We start from the raw sequence: 25,898 nt of genomic DNA, 5'->3' as shown, positions 1-25,898 counted from the left end.
GACATGCGACGTGAAAAGTTAGTATATAGATAAATGAGCAATATAAAGGAAAAGGGGAAATATATCCTAATATAAGGATCAAATAAAAATCTGAAAGGTATTAAATTGCTGGATCTATTTAGTATTGATAAGTACAGCTATATGGCATCCATATCAATTAAACAGGGGCTTGATCCTCCCAAGTGGTTATATTTGATACAGTCAGTAAAGAAACTTGTTATATATATATATATATATATATATATATATATATATATATATATATATATATATATATATATATATATGTGTCTCATGTTAGGGTGTCCATGGCTGATGACCATGGATGCCATTCAATAAATATAGTCAATGAATGCAGATATATAGAATATAATCAGCATTATATTCTTATTTAAATGGTTAAAAAGATTATCTTAAATGTTTGTTGAGGAGGGAAATTAAATGGATACATGAAAAAGGAAATAAATAAATAAGAATGAAAATAAAAATAAATATAAAAATAAAGTGTACTGAAATGAATGAAGCGAATTGTACTGTATAAGTAAAGCATGAAAAAGTTGCATACTAGATTGGACTTACATGTATTGCTGCGGTTGAGCATATATCTCTAATGAGGGGAAGCCGTGGAATTGCTGACAGGCAATGTGAAAATTATGCACCGCAACTGCAGGTTAAAACTGTGTAAAACAATCACATGAATGTCTGAACAAGAGACAATGATGAAACATCAAAGTCTACATAGTATGAAATGATACAAAGAAATTGAAAATAAGAAAGAGTTACAAGTTACCTTGAAATGTTTGCTTGTAAAGCAAACAAATAGAGGGCAGTGAAACCAATTAGGCTATGTGATGAACACAGCCACCGCAGAGGGGATGTCTAACGAACAATAAGGAAAAAAGAAAAAAAGAGAGGAAAAAGGTATTTCAGTAGGGTTTAGGGTACGATCATCTGGCTGATGGTGGGGAGCACATAATGAACGGACCAAAAGTTAATCACCTGTCATGCAGTTAACCGCGTGTGCGCTTCCCAGTGGCCTGAGCAATGTGTGTGTGCTGGATGGAATCTTTTATAGTCCCAGAAAGCTCTGACGTAGCACACGTCAGAGCTCAGCGGTGGGCGGAGTAAGTGTATCAATGGAGGTGTGTGAAGAACACCGCCAATGAGCGCAGCGCTGTAGCTCATCAGAGTGGTAGAACGGGGATGTGTGACACACCCCGTGGGTGGAGCTATTGGCACAGGGATTCCCTGCGCTAGGTGTTAGCAGCATGCTGCGATGGACACAAGGAGCGGGTGACAGCAGCATCACAGCCTCCGCCGTGGTTCAGGGCTGGACTGCACCTGGCGGTCATCCCTGGGCGCCCACCTGTAGGAAAAGTTAGCATATGAAAAACGAGCATGACGTCCTTGTCCGGTTGCTGGTGTGATGACAAAAGGGGAGATAGATGTTAATGGTGGAATAAACTGACGGTATATGCGACCGTGGAGAAAGTACACGAAGATTAACCTGCACAAAAAAGAGGGGTGTCAGCGTAAGAGCAGCAAAGAAAGAAATTTATGACATGTAAGCAATATATGTGTACACATACATTAATTAACAATAATATTTACATTATACAGATAAAGGAACATCTTATCCATAAAAATAAATAATAATAAATGAAGATCATTATAGTTACAATCAGGCAGCAAATATACTTAACATCCTGAATCTTAAAGAGATATCGCATTCTGCACATTGTATGTTAACAATGTATTAATAGCGCTCTTTAAAAGAAGAAATGAAAAACGGAAAATAAGGTTATTGTTAATTGGTGACAAAAAAGGATACTATAGATGAAACCATAACGCAACATGGCCTCGTGGTGCCATGTATGCTGAGAACATGGAAACAAACTTTGTGGTCCTTGGTGTCTCGAACCCTACTGTGGGCATGACGATACCAGATTGTAGAGTTGCACCAATGAGAGAGCCCAACATGGCAAATGATCAAAGATGGAATATGGAGGGACTTTTAGGGGCAAAGTCGATCATAGTATTGACATTATTATAGAAACGGTTTAAAGCTAATACCCCCATTGAGGCCTGGTTGTAGGGTGGCCTTCAAAGAGTATATCCAGCGGGATTCAATTTGCAATAAGTGTTTATCAACCTCTCCACCTCTTTCGTTTGATGCTATGTGGGCGAGAGCGTAAAAGCCCATCATCTTGGCATCATGTGCATGGAAGAGGCCCATGTGCCTGCTAATTGGAGTCTCGAAAAGTTTCTTTTTTACGGCTAGTACATGGTCGCATATGCGGCACAAGAATTGTCGTTTGAAGTGCAATTGCGGGGCCTATTACGATGCCAAGATGATGGGCTTTTACGCTCTCGCCCACATAGCATCAAATGAAAGAGGTGGAGAGGTTGATAAACACTTATTGCAAATTGAATCCCGCTGGATATACATAACATACAATGTGCAGAATGCGATATCTCTTTAAGATTCAGGATGTTAAGTATATTTGCTGCCTGATTGTAACTATAATGATCTTCATTTATTATTATTTATTTTTATGGATAAGATGTTCCTTTATCTGTATAATGTAAATATTATTGTTAATTAATGTATGTGTACACATATATTGCTTACATGTCATAAATTTCTTTCTTTGCTGCTCTTACGCTGACACCCCTCTTTTTTGTGCAGGTTAATCTTCGTGTACTTTCTCCACGGTCGCATATACCGTCAGTTTATTCCACCATTAACATCTATCTCCCCTTTTGTCATCACACCAGCAACCGGACAAGGACGTCATGCTCGTTTTTCATATGCTAACTTTTCCTACAGGTGGGCGCCCAGGGATGACCGCCAGGTGCAGTCCAGCCCTGAACCACGGCGGAGGCTGTGATGCTGCTGTCACCCGCTCCTTGTGTCCATCGCAGCATGCTGCTAACACCTAGCGCAGGGAATCCCTGTGCCAATAGCTCCACCCACGGGGTGTGTCACACATCCCCGTTCTGTCACTCTGATGAGCTACAGCGCTGCGCTCATTGGCGGTGTTCTTCACACACCTCCATTGATACACTTACTCCGCCCACCGCTGAGCTCTGACGTGTGCTACGTCAGAGCTTTCTGGGACTATAAAAGATTCCATCCAGCACACACACATTGCTCAGGCCACTGGGAAGCGCACACGCGGTTAACTGCATGACAGGTGATTAACTTTTGGTCCGTTCATTATGTGCTCCCCACCATCAGCCAGATGATCGTACCCTAAACCCTACTGAAATACCTTTTTCCTCTTTTTCTTTTTTCCTTATTGTTCGTTAGACATCCCCTCTGCGGTGGCTGTGTTCATCACATAGCCTAATTGGTTTCACTGCCCTCTATTTGTTTGCTTAACTCTTTCTTATTTTCAATTTCTTTGTATCATTTCATACTATGTAGACTTTGATGTTTCATCATTGTCTCATGTTCAGACATTCATGTGATTGTTTTACACAGTTTTAACCTGCAGTTGCGGTGCATAATTTTCACATTGCCTGTCAGCAATTCCACGGCTTCCCCTCATTAGAGATATATGCTCAACCGCAGCAATACATGTAAGTCCAATCTAGTATGCAACTTTTTCATGCTTTTACTTATACAGTACAATTCGCTTCATTCATTTCAGTACACTTTATTTTTATATTTATTTTTATTTTCATTTTCATTCTTATTTATTTATTTCCTTTTTCATGTATCCATTTAATTTCCCTCCTCAACAAACATTTAAGATAATCTTTTTAACCATTTAAATAAGAATATAATGCTGATTATATTCTATATATCTGCATTCATTGACTATATTTATTGAATGGCATCCATGGTCATCAGCCATGGACACCCTAACATGAGACACACATATATATATATATATATATATATATATATATATATATATATATATATAACAAGTTTCTTTACTGACTGTATCAAATATAGCCACTTGGGAGGTTCACGCCCCTGTTTAATTGATATGGATGCCATATAGCTGTACTTATCAATACTAAATAGATCCAGCAATTTAATACCTTTCAGATTTTTATTTGATCCTTATATTAGGATATATTTCCCCTTTTCCTTTATATTGCTCATTTATCTATATACTAACTTTTCACGTCGCATTTCATACAATTCTAAACAATTTAATCACATATTTGAGTCATCTTGACTCCATCAATATATTGTACCTCTTAAGTATTTTATTGACTGATTAAAAAATATATTTTTTCTGTTCTTCTTTTTTCTTTTTTTTTCTGATTATTGGCATTGACAATTAACTTAATACCCTTATACTCCCAAATAGGATTGACTAGCACTACGTGCTTTCTGTCCTTGATCCGGTTGCCTACCCTGGGGGGTTTTATATCTGCGCTCTTTGTTGTCCGTGAGAGAAAGTCACCGAGGAGGTAATTATCTACACAAGTGTGTAATTTCCTGCTTTAATATGGGTGCCATCGTTGAAGAGCAAATCAGTAGCGTTTATTCGCTAACACATTATTTTTAGTACCCCAAGAAAGTAGACACCTATGACTAACTATATTTATTCATATTTCAATAACAACATGAATATGTTTATATTATATATTTACCATGTAGAAGATGTCTTCACCATTTTTGTCTCTTAGTGTAGATTGAGTTCAAAATATATATATATACATGTGCATATGTCCCTGAGGAAGCCCGAATGGGCGAAACATGTAGGACACCCCACTGTATATAACTCAACAATCAACTATTGGTGAAACTCAATACAACTTTTTATTCTATTCATTTTTTGTATGTATATAATGTGTCAAATTAAAAATATATTTTTTTTATCTATAAACTGTTTCCGGTGTACGGTTTCTGTGGTCTTAGAACTATCCAATGGTGTTCGTATAGTCCCATGCTCCATCCCATTTTGGGATAATATATATACCTCTATCTTTAGGGACGGTAACACCACTGGCTATCTATTATAATTTTTCGTGCACACTCTATGCTTAATCAACTCTGTCTCTACCATGGAATGCAGTTTCCCCACACGCCCCCCTATGGAACAACCCTACCATACCCCATTTTTACTCACTACCAGACCCCAAAATATGGGCCAAATGTGGTATTAAACTGTTATCTGACCTCACCACCGACACAACTATACACCCCTTCAATCATCTAGTATTCCACAACAATGTGCCTCCCTCGTATCTATTTCGCTATCTGCAACTGTCTCATGCATTTTTAAAGCCCAAATAATACCCAATGACACGCAAATAGTGCAATCCAATCTGGAGAGGGTCATTAGATATGAATGCACCAGGAAACCGACCTTGGTCCTCTATGCACATCTCCTTAGAGTCTCCTCTCCAGATCTGTCAAAGCTCCGTCAGCGATGGACACAGGACATACCGGTACTGGACTCCGAGGATTGGGAGGACATGTGGGACTTCCCCTTCAAAATCCTGGTCTCCCTTCGAGTCCGTCTCATACAATACAAAATACTACACCGGGCATATATTACCCTGTATAGATTGCATAAAATGAGAGTGTTGGAAGTGTACTGGAGATCCAGGCGACTTTAGACACATCTTCTGGTCCTGCCCAGCAATTAAAGACTACTGATCACAACTACTATCAGTAATACAAGAAGTGGTGGGAATAGATATAGCCCTGATGCTGCAGATATGTCTTCTAGGCTTAGCCCACAGGATAGCGGAGAGAACACTGATAGGACTCCGATATTCTATGCCAGAAAAATGATCACTCTCTGCTGGAAAAAATGTGCCCCGCCATCCATATTGTTATGGAAAACACATGTCAATAAAGTACTACCACTCTATAAGGAAACCTACCAAAATAGAGAATATACGATAGAGTGTGGGTCAAATGGCTAGCGGAGGCCTCCACGCCAAACGCAGACTGATTGAGCATGCACATAATACCACTCTACGGGTGGATGTGATTTTGATACACTGGGTGATATTTTTTCTTTTTTTTTTTGTATTGTAATCGCTGACATGGGTTTATTGGATAGCTATTATTGTCCCTTGTCCCTTGGGTCTCGACTGAAATATTTGATCCTTAGACATTTCAATTGAGCAGGAGCCAATACAGCACAAGGTTGTTTATTTTCTTGTGGATGTGCTACAGCAGTATGTTACTAATGTTGGAAGCAGCCCAATTGCCGGCTGGCACTGACCCCTGCGTGGGTCTAGTCTCAACACTGTGGCAGGTCTACTGTTTGTTTATGTCTTATACTCAATAAAAAGATAAAAAAAAAAAAAAAACAATATCCTTATTCAGAATCCAGATTCATCTACTACTTATTTGCCCGTTATCTATTTTTCATGAAATTCCTTACTGTGTGTTTCTGAATCCCTGTAACATCCTCCATGAGCTCCCATACCTCTCCTTTTCTCTTTAATTTCCCTTTTGTGTATGTTAGTTGCAGTTTTGTGCATTGTTCTATGCACACTACAAATTGCATAGTCCATAATCCCTAGTCCATCTCGGGAGTGAGTACGAGAGGGTGGTTGCATTCCTACTAACAGTGGGGTCATTGACAACAAATGTGATAGAAAATCAGATCACAACAGGAAAAATAAATACAAATTAGGAGGCTGAGAACAATAGGTATGATTTTATTTTTATCTTTTAGGTAAGAACACATGCTTGTATGTTTTTTTAGAAGTTAGTGTAACTTTAAAGTGGTTGTATACCCTTACAATATACCAAGTGAAGTGATTGGCCTTAGATGATGCACAAATAAAGTGATGCCCCCCAAGTTCATATTAAAACCCTTATGCTTAATGGGGGGCCTTTTATACATTTTAAGGGGAATCCCATCAAATTTTATACCATCCACTTTGAGTCTGCAATTAATTTTAAGATGGTATATCTTAAGCAAAAAAAACAAAGGCTATTTTACTTAATCAGAAAGGCTGATAAGACAACTGCTCTGTAGGATCACTGAAACAGATTTGTTTGTTGTCTCACTTGTGTCAGGGATGTTGGGCAGAAAAATTACTGGGAGAGGCTGGTCTTAACTCAATATTGTATTGTATCAATGGATTCTTTTTTTCTAGGTGCATTATTTTATATTTAGAAACATTGAACTGCAATTTCCACGGCTTTAACCAATTTCCCACTAATGTCAAATCATGTTCCATGTTACAGACTCCTCCAGGGATATAACTGCACACCTTTGGGTGATATATAGCTCACCCAACAAACCTTTAGTTATATCACTTACATAGAACAGGACCTAGTACAGAGCCTTGTGGTACACCACTAATGACGGGTCCCTAGCTTGTGCAACTTTTTTACTAGATCATTATGTGGAACTGTATCAAATGCTTTGCTGAAATCAAGATAGGCTGTCCACAGCACCACCCTGGTCCTAAATTAGTGATAGAGTCAAAAAATTCAATCAGATTAATTTGACATGATCTGCCCTCAGTAAAGTTATGCTGCTTTGGGTCCAGCAAGCTGCGTGTTTTTAGGAGTGATTAACTAAAACAGATTTTAAACTCACTCTCCTGTAATTGCCAGCTTCTACCCTTCTTGTAGATAGGCAAAATATTAGCTGTCTGCCAGTGATGGGGAATTTCTTCCATTAGAACAGATTGATGGAAAAAAAATCATTTTTTGGCCAATAACTATCTTGAAGCTTTCTTAGAACTCTGGGATGAATGCCATCAGGGCAGGCCCGGACTGGCCATAGGGCATACCGGGCGTTTGCCCGGTGGGCCGCGGGCCACCGGGCCCCATGGTCTTGTGTGGCCAAGGCTCCTTGAGCCCCTGCCGCTCGCCCGGCCTCTCCGAGGCTTGCTGGCCGGCCGCCATTACAGTTCGGCCGTCGGACTGGAGGGCGGAGACTACAGGTCACGTTACCTGTGACCGTGAAGAGGGAGGGGATCTACATGAGACGCGGCAGCCGGTGTTCAAGTGAGTGTCTGTATGCGTGCGCCTGGATAGGAAAAGCCGCTGCAGACACAGTAGAAGAATCCATGCCTTTATTTTTCTCCCACAGCCTCTGAATGCCAGCTTCTCACTCTCTCCCTTCCGTGGGCATTCAGAGGCTGTAGGAGAAAAATAAAGAGATGGAGTCTTCTGTGTGTGCAGCTGCTTCTTATATCCAGCCTCTTTCTACTGCCCCCACCATGCTCTCAGGTGTACCCTCTGCTCTCAGGCTCTCCCACTGCACTCCAGCCCCCCCCCCAGTGATCTCCAGCTCCTGTACACTCCGGTCCCCCCAGTCCCCAGAACTCTCCAGCCCCTCCCAGTGATCATCAGCCCCCCTGTACTTTCCAGTGCCCAGTGCTCTCCAGCCCCCCCCCCCCCAGTGCTCTCCAGCCTCCTCCCTGTGCTCTCAGGCCCCCCCCCAGTGCTCATCAGCCACCCAGTGCTCATCAGCCCCCCTGTACTCTCCCCCCAGTGCTCTCCAGCCCCCCCAGTGCTCATCAGCCCCCCTGTACTCTGTCCTCCAGTGCTCATCAGCCCCCCTGTATTCTCTGGCCCCCCAGTGCTCTCCAGCCCCCCCCCCCCCCCCCAGTGCTTTCAGGCCCCCCCCAGTGCTCTCCAGCCCTCCGTACTCTCCAGCCCCCCCCAGTGCTCTCCAGCCCTCCCCTGTGCTCTCCAGCCCCCCTGTGTTCATCAACCCCTGTACTCTCTGCCCCCCCAGTACTCATCAGGCACCCCTGTACTCTCCAGCCCCCAGTGCTCTCAGGCCCCCCAGTGATCATCAGCCCCCTGTACTCTCTGCTCCCCCCAGTGCTCTCCAGCCTCCCCCCAGTGCTCTCCAGCCTCCCCCCAGTGCTCTCAGGCCCCCCCCCAGTGCTCTCCAGCCCTCCCCCTGTGTTTTCCAGCCCTCTGTGCTCTCCAGCCCCTCCCAGTGCTCTCAGGCCCCCCTATACTCATCAACCCCTGTACTCTCTGGCCCCCATAATGCTCTCCAGCCTCTCCCAGTGCTCTCAGGCCCCCCAGTGCTCATCAGCACCCCTGTACTCTCTGGCCCCCAGTGCTCTCCACCCCCCCCCAGTGCTCTCCATACTCTCCAGCCCCCCCAGTGCTCTCCAGCTCTCCGTGCTCTTCAGCCCCTCCCAGTCCTCTCAGGCCCCCCTGTGCTCATCAGCTCCCTTTTACTCTCCGGCCCCCCAGTACTCTCCAGCCCCTCCCAGTGCTCTCCAGTCCCTCCCAGTGCTCTCCGGCCGCCCCTGTGCTCTCCGCCCCCCAGTGCTCTTAAGCCCCCAATGCTCTCCAGCCCCCTGTGCTGTTCGCCTTCCATGTTCTCTGCCCCTGCTTGTGCTCTCCATCCCCCCCGGTGGTCCCCGCCCCCTCTGTGCTCTTCGCCTCCTGTGTTCTCTGCCCCTGCTTGTACTCTCCAGCACCCTTGTGCTCTCCGGCTCCCCCTAGTGCTCTCCACCCCCCATGTTCTTCACCCCCTGCGCTCTCTGGCCCCCTTAGTGCTCTCCACACTCGCCCATGTTCTCCATCCCCCCACATTCTCCGCCCCCCTTCCCATGCTCTCCGTGCCTCCCGGTAAATTAGCCATGGGCTGCTCAGTCTAAAATGCCCGGGCCTAATTTTTGTCCCAGTCCGGGCCTGCATCAGGGCCTATTGCTTTATTATGCTTTAACCAAGCCACTTTCAATACTATCTCTGGCTCTAGAAATCCTGAAAATGAACCGTTATTACTATAACCAATATGATCCCCCAAATTGTTATTGGTAATGCAATTTATTTCTAATTGGTTTGAACAGCAGTAATTGTTTAAATGGTTTGCTACATTCAAGTCTCCCTCAACATAAGTGTGGCCAGTTTTCATTTAAATGATCCCATTGTATTTTTTCCTTCCATGTACCTAAAAAAAGTTTTGTCTTCTTTCTTAACCACTTAAGCCCCGGACCAATATGCTGCTAAATGCCCAGAGGCGTTTTTACAATTCGGCACTGCGTCGCTTTAACAGACAATTGCGCGGTCGTGCGACGTGGCTCCCAAACAAAATTTGCGTCCTTTTCTTCCCACAAATAGAGCTTTCTTTTGATGGTATTTGATTCCCTCTGCGATTTTTTATTTTCTGCGCTATAAACAAAAAAAGAGTAGATAGGCAAAATATTAGCTGTCTGCCAGTGATGGGGAATTTCTTCCATTAGAACAGATTGATGGAAAAAAAATCATTATTTGGCCAATAACTATCTTGAAGCTTTCTTAGAACTCTGGGATGAATGCCATCAGGGCAGGCCCGGACTGGCCATAGGGCATACCGGGCGTTTGCCCGGTGGGCCACGGGCCACCGGGCCCCATGGTCTGAAGACCATGAAGCCTGAAGAAGAGACTTGAAAGTCTCAAACGCGCGCACCTCCCGCGCCCGGAAGTGACGTTGAATACAGCACACAGTGGAGAACGGATCCCCTCCTGTTGGTTCCAAGTGCGCTTTTGGTCCCAACCGCCGTTGCTGTACTAGCCAGGACTGCACTATACACTGGCATGAAGACATCTCATCGTTCCCGGGAATCCCGCGGATGAAACCTTGTACCCAGAACGTTGTCATGCCCTTACTTACATCCACATTGTGAGTAGGCCTTTTATATGTTTTTATGAATTTTTACTATTAAAACTTACTTGCTACGCTTAGAAGGTGCTGCATTGTGTTTTCTTCTGATGCTGGGTGTAACTACCAAAACTAGTAATGATAATTGATCTTATATGGATCTGGCAATAATGTATATGCACATACAGTATATTGACAGCCTGAATGTAATACTTGGTGGCACATACTCATAAACACGTTTTGTGAAACTATCTTTGTAAGTTTACTCATGCTGCAAGTGTTGGTATTTTTTTTGTTTTTGCTCTGATGATATGGAATATGTAACATATGTGTACAGTGTCACAGTTTAGCCTGCAGTTGTTGTTTGTGAAATTCTGACATATTGTGGATTTATGTCCTTTCCCTTCCATAACTTGAATTGTATTTACATATGGTTAATTACATATGTAAGGTTTACACATGAATTTATATGCTTTTGTGTATACTGTGTATAGATAGCTAGATACACATTGTACACACACATTGACAGGATATAATCTGATTTTTTTGCAGGAATTTGTAATGCACCTAAACAACTTGAGTACGCACAGCTGAATGAAATTTTTTTGGATGGAAAAACCTTCTTTCAGAATGATAAAGTTCTATACACTTGCAGGAAAGGCTATTCTCGTAATTACGAATATAATAATACTTTAATTTGCTTGGGAAACTTTAAATGGTCACACCCTGAGCCATTCTGTTCACGTAAGTATACACTGTACTAGTTATTTTAAATGTTTTGTGAGTTAAATTCAGTATTCAACATTTTGTATGCATGTTTTTTTCATGCTTACAGTGAATTTATAGTGAATGAAGTACAGTATAGAAATATATCTCTTCAGATTTCCTGCCATAAGTTTCTTTAGTATTGGGATTTTGTGATTCACGTTCCCCTTCATTTTGGTAAATTTGTAGACTTTGAGATTCATGCATGAAAGAAAAAAGAGTTTTCAATAAAAACTAAGGGCCTGATCCACAAAAGGGTTACGCCGGCGTATCTACTGATACGCCGTCGTATCCCTGTTTCTATCTATGGAACTGATCCACAGAATCAGTTTCCCATAGTTAGGCAGAAGATCCGACATGTGTAAGGGACTTACACTGTCGGATCTTAGGATGCAGTACCGCAGCCGCCGCTGGGGGCATTTCTCGTCGAAATCCAGCGTCGGGTATGCAAATTAGCACTTACGGAGATCCACAAAGCTTTTACGCTTCGTTTTTTCTCCGTAAGTATTAGTTTGCCGTCGCAAAATTAGGGCTGCTTTTACAAAGTGTAAACTGTTTACACCTTGTAAAAGTATACCCTTCTATCCCGCGTGGCTGTCATTTTTAAAAAAAAAAATAATAATTTCCCGCCGCAACTCTTTTTTTTTATTTTTTTCGCCCGTCGCGATTCTCAAAACCCGGCGCAATGTAAATCCGCGCAAAGCACGTCGGGAAAATAACGTCGGGAGCATGCGGAGTACGTCCGGCGCGGGAGCGCGCCTAATTTAAATGGGACTCGCCCCATTAGATTAGGCACGCCTTGCGCCGGACGGATTTAAGTTACACCGCTGCAAATTTCCAGGTAAGTGCTTTGTGGATCGGGCACTAACTTGGGAAATTTGCGGCGGTGTAACTTAAATGGAAAAAGTTAAGTTGCGCCGCCTGGCTGTGGATCTGGCCCTAAGGAACTAAGTAGGTTCTATTTTTTAAAAAGAAATTAATAACCCAACTTATTGCCATTCTCAATAAAATACATTTTGGTATATTTAAAATGTTATTTTTATATTTTATATTTTTTAGACACAGTGAGGCAAAGAAGGCTCATTAGGGTTAACCTAAGGCAGGGGTGTTTAATGAAATCAGTAGGCAGTAGGTGTGCAAGATCATATGCTGGGATGTTGCTAGGGTTGTAAAAGACCTGGGGTGAATGGCGAATGTGGTCAAATTGCATTAACAGTGGGAGGGGCTTAAAGGGGCATGATTAACTAAAACAAAAGCCTTCTTGTACCCATAAAAAATTCTTACATTTCTGTCCCCCAAGCAAGAGTCAGACATGTATAAACCTCAGCACAATCATTAAAAAAAAAAAAACTCTTCCATTACATAGGATTTTGTGTACACTGAAAATAGTCAGAGAGCTAACACTTTATTTGAGCCTAGCCAGGAACTGCTCAGGTACCAGCAACTGTTGAGATAATGAACACTTTCGTGAGAAGTATAAAATGTACTGTATAATATAGCGTATATAGTGCAGGAGTGAGAATATCTTAACAGCCCCCCTTCCATACTCAGGCTTCACAGTCCCCCCCATCCTCAGGCTTCTCAGTCACCCCCCACCCTCAGGCTTCTTATCCCATCCTCAGTACTCAGTCCCACCCCCATCTTTAGTCTCCCCTCCATCCACAGGTTTCACAGTCCCCCCCCCCCATCCTCAGCCTTCACAGCCCCCCCTCCCCACCATCAGTCTTCACAGTTCCCCATTCTCAGTCTCCCCTTCAACATATCTTCACGGTCCTCCCTCCCCAAACATACAGATCTCACACCAGCATATCAGATTTCTCTCTAAAAAACATGGGAGATGTTCTTTCTCCTGGGCTCCAGTCAGGGGAGGGCTGGCAGCCTTAGGCCTGGGGGGCAAGTCAAATCCAATGGCCCATAGAGCGTTGAAAAGTGATGGATCGAGTTAAACAGTCCAAGATTTTTCATGATCACAACTCCCCTTACATCAGAGTCCGTACAGAGCCTCCCCTTACATCAGAGTCTGCACAGAGCCTCCCCTTACATCAGAGTCTGCACAGAGCCTCCCCTTACATCAGAGTCTGCACAGAGCCTCCCCTTACATCAGAGTCTGCACAGAGCCTCCCCTTACATCAGAGTCTGCACAGAGCCTCCCCTTACATCAGAGTCTGCACAGAGCCTCCCCTTACATCAGAGTCTGCACAGAGCCTCCCCTTACATCAGAGTCTGCACAGAGCCTCCCCTTACATCAGAGTCTGCACAGAGCCTCCCCTTACATCAGAGTCTGCACAGAGCCTCCCCTTACATCAGAGTCTGCACAGAGCCTCCCCTTACATCAGAGTCTGCACAGAGCCTCCCCTTACATCAGAGTCTGCACAGAGCCTCCCCTTACATCAGAGTCCGCACAGACCCCATATACATCAGATCTGATGTAAGGGGTGTTCTGGGAAACTTGATTTAAGGGTTCATGCTGTGGACTATTGTGTAAAGAGGGTCTCTGCTCACCAAAGCATGCCCCCTCCCCTTTAACAAAGTCCACAGAGCACCCCTTTTTATACACTGGGAGGCAGGAGAGACTAGAGAGTGTGAGCTTACCAGGATGGAGGCTGAGGCGCAGGTAGGCTGTCTGATGCTTTTTTGGGTTCAAACTTCCTGTCCAGTGCACACATATGCCCGGGGGCTGTGGGCAGGGCAGACTCAGAAGGAGAAGGAGCAGATGAGCTCTATCTCTCCTCGTGTCTGTGCAAAGAGAGAAGGGGATGTCAGCGCTGGTGTGTGCTGAGTCTGAGCTATGTGTGAGACGAGACATAGCTCAGCTCTGCAGCCATCTACCTCGGAGCTGACACAGGCACGGCTGCACAGTGGGAGGTGAGCAGCGGCTGTGACCTGTGTTAACAGAGCTCCAGCAGGCATATTCCTGCTCTGCAAAAACAGCATTTGGTAGTGGTGGCCGGTGGCTGTGCATAGTGTCACCAGCCCGGGGGGAGATTTCCACCCTGCCCCCCCCCCCCCCTGCCAGCACTCCCCAGGCTCCAGTGGATGACAGGCCCTTAAGAGAAGCAGTACTCGCCCCCAGCTCCAGCTGCTCTTGGCTCCAGTAACAGGACCTGTGTGTGAGTGAGAATTACAGATACACAGATCCTGTGACAGGAGACAGAGAATGTACTTTGCACCCATGGATGATAAGCCACAGACCAAAAGTGTAATTGTGATGATATTACTTTTAGCCTCACTGTATACAGAAAGTTTCCAGCTGACTGATTATGATCATCACTGAGGCAGCTAACTTCTGCACTTTACACAGACAAATGGTGAATGTCACCATGTATTTTACACACTGTTCACAGCATATGCTGCTGCAGTTCTGATCTTTAAAAAGAAATGCATGTATTACTCTCGGTCACAAATAGGAATGTAACAGAGTTTAAAATATGGTAGCTTTCTTTAAAGAGGAAATAGATTTGGCTTAACCAATTTAAAATATATTTTTAAAGAAAAGAAAAGACATGCAAGAAAATATTAACAAAAAAAATCTTACAAAAATAAATAATAAGCAACAGTAAAATAAACTGTATTTAAAGTGAAGTACTTAGGCCGTGTACAGACGACCAAACATGTACGATGAAACCGGTCCGCCCGACCGTTTTCACCGTACATGTCTGCCCGGGGATTTCTGTATGGTGGCTGTACTCACCATCATACAGAAATCCACGCGTAAACGCGCCGTCGCCGCGACGATGACGCGGCGACGTGGGCGACCCTGCCAGTTCAATGCTTCCACGCATGCGTCAAAGTCATTCGACGCATGCGAGGGATGGCGGCCGCTCGGACATGTACGGTAGGACCGAACATGTCCGAGCGGACAGGATTTCAGCGGGCTGTTTTAAAACAAGTCCAGAAATATTTGCCCGCTGGAAAAAGGCCCGGCGGTCAAATGTATGCTGGAATCCTGTCCGCTCGGGCCTACACACGCCCGAACATGTCTGCTGAAACTGGTCCACGGTCCAAGGGGTTGTAAAGGTTAATTTTTTATTTTCTAAATAGGTTCCTTTAAACTAGTGCATTGTTAGTTCACTTACCTTTTCCTTCAATTTCAATTCTAATAGGTAGATTCAGAGAGAGTTAGGATCTGCGCCGACCTATGTTTAAGTGTATTCTCAAACAGAGATACGCTTAAACATATCTAAGATACGACGGCTTGCGCCGTCCTATCTTAGGTTGCTGAGGCTGGCCGCTAGGTGGCGCTTCCATTGCCGATACGCCGATTCACGAACGTACGCCCGGCCGCCGCAGTACATTTACGCAAGAGATAGGCCGCCTAAAGTTAAAGCTGGGCCCTAGGTGGCGTTGCCAATGTTAAAGTATGGCCGCCGTTCCTGCGTCGAAATTCTGAATGTTTACGTCGTTTTCGTAAGTCGTCCGTGAATAGGGATTTACGTCGTTTACGTCCACGTCGAAATCAATAGGCCCGTGAGGCGTACTTAGCTGCAATGCACACTGGGAGATGTAGGCGCCCGGCACATGCGCAGTTAAAAAAAATTTTAAAAAACGTCATGTCAAGCACCATTAACATAAAACACGCCCCCTTAGAGCAATTTAAATTAGGCACCCTTACGCCCGCCCGCTTTAGGCTATGCCGCCGTAACTTAGCAGGCAAGTACTTTGAGAATCAAGTACTTGCCTCGCTAACTTACGGCGGCGTAGCCTAAACCCGCTAAGCTACGCCGCCGCAAAGTTGCGGCAAGCTCTGTGAATCTACCTATAAATGTTTTTTTCTTTGTCCGAATTTTTCACTTCCAGTTTCTCCTCAGTAAGCTTTCCACCATCATCCGAGCCGTTCTGGCTGGGAGTTAGTCAGCCAGAACAGCTTACTGAGGAGGAACAGGAAGTGAGAAATTCAGAAAAAGAAAACAAAGAAAAAAAACATTTAGATGGGAAATCGAAGGAAAAGGTAAGTGAACCAACAATGCACTAGCTTAAAGGAACCTATTTAGAAAATGAAAAACAAACCTTTACAACCTCTTTAATGATAGCCCGGTTTTTGGATTTGTGCAGTAAGTTGTTTGTAGAGTAGTCCAGCCTGATGGGTCACCAGCTCGCGTAAATGACCCTTAGGCCCGCTCCACACTGGTGTGACTTGTGATCAGGCTTGTGAGAGCACAAGTTGCATTTCAGTACATTTGAAAATCACTGTTTCCCTATGAGAGCAGTCTTAACTGATCCCACACAAGTCGCTCCAACTTTTGAAAACGTTCCTGCACTACTTTGGTCCGACTTTGATACGACTTCAATTCCATAGAGTGTAAAAAGTCACATTAAGTCAGATCAAAGTCAGACTAAAGTTGCAAGGGAAAGTCGGAGCAGAAGCCATGGGACATTCATGCCTGAGCAGTGTGAACCTGGGCTTTTGATGGTAGGTGGAAGCTTCTGAGATACAAATGCAGTCATTTTTTCTGGTCATTAAAGAGGGTATTTATGGACATAACAACAACGCTTGCTTTATGATTGTTATTTTCCTTATACATTAACATCTCAGAGACCGTTTTATATTTTCTCTGTGGACACATTTCTATTTTGTCTTAATTAGCTTTTTATCTAAAATTGGTAAGTTATTTTTAGCTCTGCCTATTGTGTGTGTTAGAAAAGGGGAAAAAAGCAGAAGATGGGTAAGCTAAAATATTAAATACAGCCTTGCAGTTGCGATTGCGATAGTTTTGGTCTCTTCATAATTTGTATTGCACTCAGGTTGTGATATTTCATACAGTAAGACACTTAAATTCAGCTTTCATAGGCACCAGCACCATATGTATTTATTTATGTGTCTTTCTCCATACACCAATTTTGCTGCCTCCTTTAAGCTGGCCATAGATAGAGCGATTTTGTTTCCTGCAACCACTGACTGTGTTGATCGGGGAATCCCTCCCATGGAGCTATTCTGTTCTCCTGGCAGGGGGGTGCGGGAGAACACATTGATTATTGCTAGTGGCTACAATCCCATGAAAAATTGGACATGTTGGTTGTACCTAAGTTCATAGATTGACCAACTTGGGTACATTCAACCTGTCCATACATTGTCCGAATTTCAGCCAGTCGCTGCTGAACCCCCCGAGATTCAAACCTTCTATGCCTGGCTTTGCTCTGTAGGGGATTTACATAAAGGAGCTCATATTTTAGTTCTTCTTGCATAAACAAAACACAATTAAATTAGAAAAACTTAAGGGAATTCTGAACGCTAAAACGAACAGTAAATTTAAATGCTGTATTCGCGAATAAATTCAATAAGCTAAAACAAACAGAGTAAATTTATATGCGGTATTAGGGAATAAATGTATTTTGTGTTTATCATAGGAATATCTTGTGGACCACCTGAAACAATAACAAATGCAGTATATGAAGCAAAAAACTTTTTGTTTGGCTCTGAAGCAGTCTATAAATGTGAAAAAGGGTAAGTTCAACTTTATTACGGATTTTTCATGCTAATATAATACTTCATAGCATTGTAATTAATAATAAATATTAAGACATCATACAAAAATTATTCTGGTTATTAGGTTTGTCATTGTACCCTATTTGCATACTCAAGGTAAGGCAAGTCTGAGCAGATACACTTAAACATTTCAGTACAGTATATTTAAACATTTTATTTAAATATATTTACATCATATGGATTAAGAGGAAGGAGGCAGGAAACACTTAAAGATGTCTCCTTTCTGACAGCCTGGCTCACAATGAGCCATTAGGCTGTTTAAATAGGTAAAAACGGATAGGGTGTACCAAGACGGCCGCCACTTGGCTTCGGCGGATTACTGCGCATGCGTCACAATGCCTCGCCGTGACTTGCCGAGGAAACTGTACAGGAGTGCTGCTCAGGAGCCAGCATGAGTTCCAACTGGTGGAAGTTGGTCACAGGAATCACGATCAGCACTTTTTTTGGAAGAGGGTAGTGCCGCCTCTCTTATATTGAAGATATCGCTTGCCTAAACTATCTTTTGAAAGATAGGAACTATAGATGATAGGAATTATATACTGACTAAACTGTACAGGAGCGCTGCTCAGGTGCCAGCATGAGTTCCAACTGGTGGAAGTTGGTCACAGGAATCACCATCAGCACTTTTTTTGGAAGAGGGTAGTGCAGCCTCTCTTATATTGAAGACATAGCTTGCCTAAACTATCTTTTGAAAGATAGGAATTATAGATGATAGGAATTATATACCGACTAAACTGTACAGGAGCGCTGCTCAGGAGCCAGCATGAGTTCCAACTGGTGGAAGTTGGTCACGGGAATCAGGATCAGCACTTTTTGAGGGTAGTGCAGCCTCTATTATATTGAAGATATCGCTTGCCTAAACTATCTTTTGAAAGATAGGAATTATAGATGAAATTTTAAATCTGTCCTTGTGCTGAAACGTGACTTCGTAAGGCAAAGGTCACCATGCTGTATCAGCTTATGTGACAGGCTTCTGTGTCCTTAAAGTGGAACTTTACCCATAACAACTTAAGAAAAAATAATGTTATTTAGCAAGAAACATACATTGTACATTAATAACTATGCTACCAATATTAGTGTGTGCTGTAAATTGCCTCCAGCAGTAATCCTTTTTCTTCTTGCTGGAGGCTGCTATTTTGCTGAAGCCCAAAGCCCCAGCTGTATATCATAAAGCCAGAGCTTTTTTTCTCAGAAAATAGGTGCAGGAACTCAACCACGACCCTGTTCAGATTTCAGAAACAGTAGAAAGGTTTTTAAGAGGCATTAAATACCAGAATTGCATTACATACAGACTGTAGAGTTCAGGGGGTTACACACAGAGTGCAGAGCTGTCACTTGTAAACACAGAAACCAGACTTATGTCTTTACAAGTGATTGTAGTGAGCAGGCACCAAAGGGTCTGAGCCAAAGGTGGTGGAACTGAGTTCCCCCAAGTTCCCCCAGAAAAAAAGCCCTGCATAAAGCTATCGATTTACCAGTTTCAACAAACAGTTTGATTTGATTGTGTTCTCAACCAAACTGTCAAACCATCAAATGGCTGGTGTCCTAACTGATCACATGTGCAGCACCATGGCAGTTTCAGTTCAAACAGAAGCAGCTTTCTTGGCTGTAAAGGATAGGAGGGTATAATGTCACTTTAAGGCTATCAGCAGATTGGCCTCTACATACTCGGGAGTGCCTAAAAATGCCTAAAATTAGAGAGAAACTAAACATGTGCAGAACAGTGTGAGACAGGGTGTTATTGGATTTCAAAAATTATAGGGACTTATGTTTTACATAGCTATACCTGCGAAAGGGGCCAGCCTGAAATGATCTAGCAGAACTTTCTTCTTAAATTTCCACTTTAAAAATCTATTAATTTACAACATATTATATGGTATAATCTGTTATAAATACACAGATACTACACACACTAGAATATGCTGTTTCAGACTAATCCTAATTAATAACGAATAGTTATATATACACACACACACACTGTACATACACACAGTGGGGTAGATCCACGTACAACGGCACATTATTGCGCCGGGCGTATCTAAGATACACTACGCCGCTGTAACTTACTTTTGTTTTGTTTCAAATCCTCAACGAATTCGCGCCGTAAGTTACAGCGGCATAATGTATCTCTTGCGGCGTGAGGGCGCGGAATTCAAATGGATGTAATGGGGGCGTGTTTTATGCTAATACGTTGTGACCCGACGTAAACAGCGTTTTTTTTTAACTGCGCATGCGCCGTCCCTGGGGGTATCCCAGTGCGCATGCTCGAAATTTGACCGGAAGAAGCCAATGCTTACGCAAATTCCTTTTCGCGAACGACTTACCCAAACAACGTAAAAAATTCAAAATTGTACGCGGGAACGACGGCCATACTTAACATTGAGTACGCCGCCATATAGCACCTTTAACTATAGGCAGGAAAAAGCCAAACGAAAACGACGTAAAAAAACGTTCGTGGATCGCCGTAACTAGCTAATTTGCATTGACCTTAGGGACGTCCCCAAGCAGTGTCAACAATTTTGAGGGGTGGGAAAAAAACACAGCAAACCAGGTTTCACCCCAAACAAACCAGAGTTTGCACTCACATCCACCTTATAAAATTTTGAGAAGGTGTGGATTGACGACCAGGTCGCCGCCTTACAAATCTGTAAGACAGACGCTTGGTGACGGAAAGCCCAAGAGGCACCAATCGCTCTGGTCGAATGCACCGTGACCTGAAAGGGAGGCGCCCGCCCCTTTACGGCATAGGACTGGAGCACGACTTGTCTGATCCACCTAAAAATGGTGGCCGACGAGACCGCCAGACCTTTTTTAGGACCAGCCACCGACACGAACAGTGAGTCCGACCTCCGAAACTGAGCCATAGCAGACAAGTACACCTGTAGGGCTCGAACCACGTCCAAGGAATGTAAAGTGGTCTCCTTCGGGTTTTTTGGCTGAGGGCATAAGGATGTAAGAACAATGTCCTCATTAATATGAAAGGCCGAAACCACCTTTGGAAGGAAAGATGTCTGCGGTCGCAGCACCACCTTATCCTTATGGATGACTAAGAAGGGAGCCTTGCAAGACAAGGCCGCCAGTTCCGATACTTGTCTGACCGAGGTAATTGCTACCAGAAAAACCACCTTCTGAGACAGAGTCAACAAGGGGATCTCCCGAATGTCCTCAAATGGAGCTTCTTGAAGCGCCAAAAGAATGAAATTCAAATCCCATGGAGGTAGCGGAGGACGCATAGGAGGGGCCACATGCCGGACCCCCTGCACAAACGTACGCACCAGAGAGTGCGACGCCAAGGGTCGCTGAAAGTAGACAGCTAGAGCCTGAGATCTGACTCTTCACCGTATTCAAGTCTCGAGCCTGATCCACTCCACGCTGTAAAAACAGCAAAATTCGGGACACCACGTATGTACGGGGTGCCATTTCATCTCTTCACACATAGAGATGTAGGCCTGGCTCTCAACAGCCACGCCGTCAAAGCCAGCGACTGTAAAGCAGAGTGAAAGATAGGACCTTGTGACGCGTACCAGGGATAGTGCGGCCAATCCGGGGCGATCAGGATTGTTGGGATCCCCTCGCCTTCCACCCTGCGTAGCAGGCGAGGAAGAAGCTGCAGGGGAGGGAAGGCGTATATTAGGCGGTAGTGACCCCAAGGCACTACCAGCATATCTGACGTGTCCGCCCACGGGTCCCTCGATCTGGTCACAAATCGTGACACCTTCAGATTGAGATAGGACGCTAGAAGGTCCACGTCTGGAGTGCCCAATTTCTGGCACAGAGTTTGAAACACCTCCGGGTGTAGCGACTATTCTCCTTGGTCTAGCTTTTGACGACTTAGATAGTCGGCTTGCCAATTCAGCACCCCCGAAATGTACACTGCCGACAGAGCTGGAACGTAGCTTTCGGCCCACCGAAGGATGTGCGCGACTTCCATTGCTGCCGCCGAGCTTCGTGTGCCCCCTTGATGATTGACGTATGCCACTGCCGTGGCGTTGTCGGACTGGATTCTGACTACAAGGATTCAAAATACAGCCTGTCACCCAGTCGGCAGTTGATAGAGATCCCAGGATCCAAAAAAGCAGGAACAAAAAAATAAATTAAGGCGAAAAAATTGCAAAAAAAAAAAAACTCCAGAGCACAGGACTCCAGAAAAAGGCCAAGCTCTCCTGACGCTAGGCAGATGAAACTGAGGCTGGATGCTTCCAGAGAGTGGGATGTACCCGGGGGACACGCCCCCATGGGCGGTGCTGTACTGAAAAGTGTTTTTAACACTAAAAGTGCTGTTTTTTTCTGCCTAGTCTCTCCTAGAGAAAAGTTACATAACCCTAAGGTCAATGCTGCTGTGTCCGTCCATGAACGAAAGAGAAAATGCATTAAAAATGCATTGTTTACTGTGAAAATGACAATTGCAGTTTGGGAGTTAACCACAAGGGGGCGCTGAAGGGGTTAAGTGTGACCTCATCTGTGTTTCTAACTGTAGGGGGTGTGGCTGTAGGTCTGATGTCATTTATTGTGGTTTCCTATATTAGGGAACACACGATCGATGACCGCGCCACAGTGAAGAACGGGGAAGCTGTGTTTACACACAGCTCTCCCCGTTCTTCAGCTCTGGGGGCCGATCGCGGGACTCCAGCGGCGATCGGGTCTGCGAGTCCCGCGGCCGTGGTCATGGAGCTTTGGACCGCGACCCACGACTGAGCACGTACAGGTACGTGATTGTGCCCAGCCGTGCCATTCTGCCGACGTATATCGGCGTTAGGCGGTCCTTAAGTGATTAATTCCTAAAGGCAGTAAAGCTGCACGATTCTGGTAAAAATGAGAATCACAATTCTTTTGCTTAGAATGAAGATCACGATTCTCAAAAAAATGCATGATGCTTTTGTTAGCATGCATTTTTGTGATTTTTTTTTTATTTTATTTACACGCACAGAGTATGTGCCTTGCTGCAGAACAGCCTATTCATTTGAGAATGAACTGCCTGCCACCCCTCAATAGCACCAAAATGCATGGGCATTTTTTTAATTATATTTTTTAATGCCGCTGCATCAAAATGCATGGTGCTTTTGTTGGCATGTATTTTTATTTTTGTGATATTTTTTTTATTTGCATCACTGATTTCTGCCAGATCCATTTATCGGATCAAGAGAGCAGCTGCTAAAACACCATTACATAGCAGCAAACAGATATCTGAAGCTGCTGGTGCCTCTGGACATCAAGGCGTAGAGTCCTCCAGAGTCTTGCATAAACCTTCTATTCGGCCACCACTAACCAATGCTCACAAGCAAAAATGGCTGCATTGGGCAGAAAAATACATGAATACAAATTTTCAAACAGTCCTGTTCACTGATGAGTTCTGTGCAACCCTGGATGGTCCAGATGGATGGAGTAGTGGATGGTTGGTGGACGTCCTCCCCCTGTTCCAACAAGACTGCAACGTCAGCAAAGCGGTGGTGGAGTCATGTTTTGGGCCGGAATCATGGGAAGAGAGCTGGTCGGCCCCTTTAGGGTCCCGGAAGGTGTAAAGATGACCTCTGCAAAGTATGTGGAGTTCCTGACTGACCACTTTCTTCCCTGGTACAGAAGGAAGAACTATGCTTTCCATAATAAAATCATCTTCATGCATGACAATGCACCATCTCATGCTGCAAAGAATACCTCTGCATCAATGGCTGCTATGGGGATAAGAGGAGAGAAAGTCATGGTGTGGCCTCCATCCTCCCCTGACCTCAATCCTATTGAGAACCTTTGGAGCATCCTCAAGCAAAATATCTATGAGGGTGGGAGGCAGTTTACATCCAAACAGCAGCTCTGGGAGGCGATTCTGACATCTTGCAAACAAATTCAAGCAGAAACTGTCCAAAAATTCACAAGTTCAATGGATGCAAGACTTGTGAAGCTGCTACCAAATAAGGGGTCCTATGTTAAAATGTAACGTGACCTGTTAAGATGTTTACAAAGTTAAAATGTTGTTCAAAGTTTGATTGAAATAGCTTTTGATTTCAGTAAATATGCTGCAAACACAACAAATTACAATTTTCAGTTATTTACAACCTATAAAGTGTTTTGAAACTTACTGTGCATAATAATTTGGAACAGTGCATTGTAAGTATTTATTTTGAAAATAGGCCACCAAATAGGCATCATTTCACGTGCCAGGCACACAAAAACCTTACAGAGGAGAGTACATTCATTAAGTCAAATTGTATTAATTTATAACATCCAAGACATATGTCATATATATGATAGACAGTGTTCTTATCCTACCTTGTTCTGTCTGCACAAAACATAAGACAATAATCAATTGCTGGTCCAGAGTAAGTCCTCAGACTGGGGCAATATATATACTTTGTACCCCTCCTGTCATTGTTGCTATAGTGGTATCCTGTGTATTGGGGGCTCAATACCACCGTAACTGCTGCTATCATTTTAATGTACAGTGTAGGACCTTTGAGAAAACATTTGTTTTTGGCAGGCCCTTAATCTAATAACACTAAATTCAAGTTGTCATAAAGAACATATGTCATTATATTGGCATAAATTAAGATGTTTTTTGGTAACATTGAAATCCCATTTGTAACATTTTCTAGGTACAATATGGTGTTGGGGAACAATACCAGAAAATGCTTGGATACCAAAAAGTGGAGTGATCCCATCCCAAAATGTGAAGGTAAAAACTTTTATTGAGTCAACATATAAAGTTTTATGTTAGTAGGATTTTTTTAAATATTTACACCTTAAAAATGATGAGAAACTACTTACATAGTTGCATAGTTGGTAAGTTTGAATAAAAACACCAGTCCATCCAGCTCATCATAACTTGTGTGTGTGTGTATGCGCATTTAAAATTTTCCATATAATATACCGTATTTATCTTGCTATAGCGCTCCCCGGCGTATAGTGCGCACCCCCAACCTAGAAGGAAAATTCCTGGAAAAAAAAAATACTTACAGTTTGGATGCCCCTCGTTGGTGTCTTGCCCGCCGTCCATTGGCGGCCTTGTCCGGTCCGGCGTCCTTCTTCGGCCATCGTGGTGTCCTCCCCGCTCGATTCCCGCTTCCCGCGCTGTGTTTGAACCACTCCGCCGACATATACTGAGTGCAGTACACTCGGGTATAGTCGGGCAGGCTCGGTTCCTCTCACGTAAAGGACGTACAGGACGTGACCGCGAGCGGAGCCGAGCCTGCCCGAGTGTACTGAACTCGGTATATGTCGGCGCAGTGGTTCAAACACAGTGCGGGAAGCGGGTATCGGCGTATATCGCGCACCCACGATTCAGGGCAAAAAAGTGTGCGGTATACGCCGATAAATACGGTACATGTACAAATGTGTTCACTAAGAAACACGTCTCAGGCCTCGTACACACGACCGAGGAACTCGACGGGCGAAACACATCATTTTGCTCGTCGAGTTCCTTGTTAGGCTGTCGAGGAACTCGACAAGCCAATTTTCTCCATTCCCGTCGAGGAAAAAGAGAACATGCTCTCTTTTTGAAAAATGTACACACGACCGGTTTCCTCGGCAAAAAAAAATAAAACAGCAAGTTTCTTGCTGGTTTTTGCCGAGAAACTCGGTCGTGTGTACGAGGCCTAAGAGGTTTTTGAATTTATCTACACTTCCTGCTGACACCACCAACTATAAAAGGGAGCTCCACATCCTTGCTGCCTTAACAGTACAGAACCCCTTCTCATTCAACTTCATTGTGTTGATATGTTTCTTTTTTAGAGACCTTAGATTGAAAGTGTTCTCCCAAAAGGTATAGTCACAATTTAAAGATTTGTCATATCCCTCTTAAGTGCCTCTTCTCCACAGAGAATCAGTTTTAAGTAACCAATGAATTTAAGTGTGGATAACAACATGGGGCTTTATAAGGCTCCTTTCACACTGAGGTGGGGGGGGAGGTGTGGCGGTAAAGTGCCGCTATTCTTAGCGGGGCTTTACCGCAGTTTTTGCAGCGCTATTCGCCCACTATAGCGGGCCTCTTTTAACCCCCGCTAGCGGCCGAAAAAGGGTTAAAACCGCCCGCAAAAGCACCTTTGCAGCGACACTTTGCCGGCAGTTCGACGGCACTGCCCATTAATTTCCAAGGGGCAGTG

General features: G+C 43.9%; 1 protein-coding gene across 6 annotated transcripts in view; it reads left to right on the top strand.

Annotated features, from left to right (window-relative positions):
* The window catches only part of LOC120928425 (C4b-binding protein alpha chain-like), a 232,455-nt gene that overhangs the window by 174,433 nt on the left and 32,124 nt on the right, over positions 1 to 25,898 (top strand). For all 6 annotated transcript variants that reach the window (XM_040339524.1, XM_040339522.1, XM_040339521.1 and 3 more), the window contains 3 exons: positions 11,112 to 11,303; positions 17,670 to 17,766; positions 24,393 to 24,472. In XM_040339524.1, coding sequence (XP_040195458.1) covers positions 11,112 to 11,303; positions 17,670 to 17,766; positions 24,393 to 24,472 — 369 coding nt within the window. The remainder of the gene's footprint in view (positions 1 to 11,111; positions 11,304 to 17,669; positions 17,767 to 24,392; positions 24,473 to 25,898) is intronic.

Source organism: Rana temporaria, chromosome 2 (genome assembly GCF_905171775.1).
Source record: "Rana temporaria chromosome 2, aRanTem1.1, whole genome shotgun sequence".
Taxonomy (NCBI): domain Eukaryota; kingdom Metazoa; phylum Chordata; class Amphibia; order Anura; family Ranidae; genus Rana; species Rana temporaria.
The sequence above is the reverse complement of the archived record's forward strand: the minus strand, read 5'-3'. Positions and strand labels throughout refer to the sequence as shown.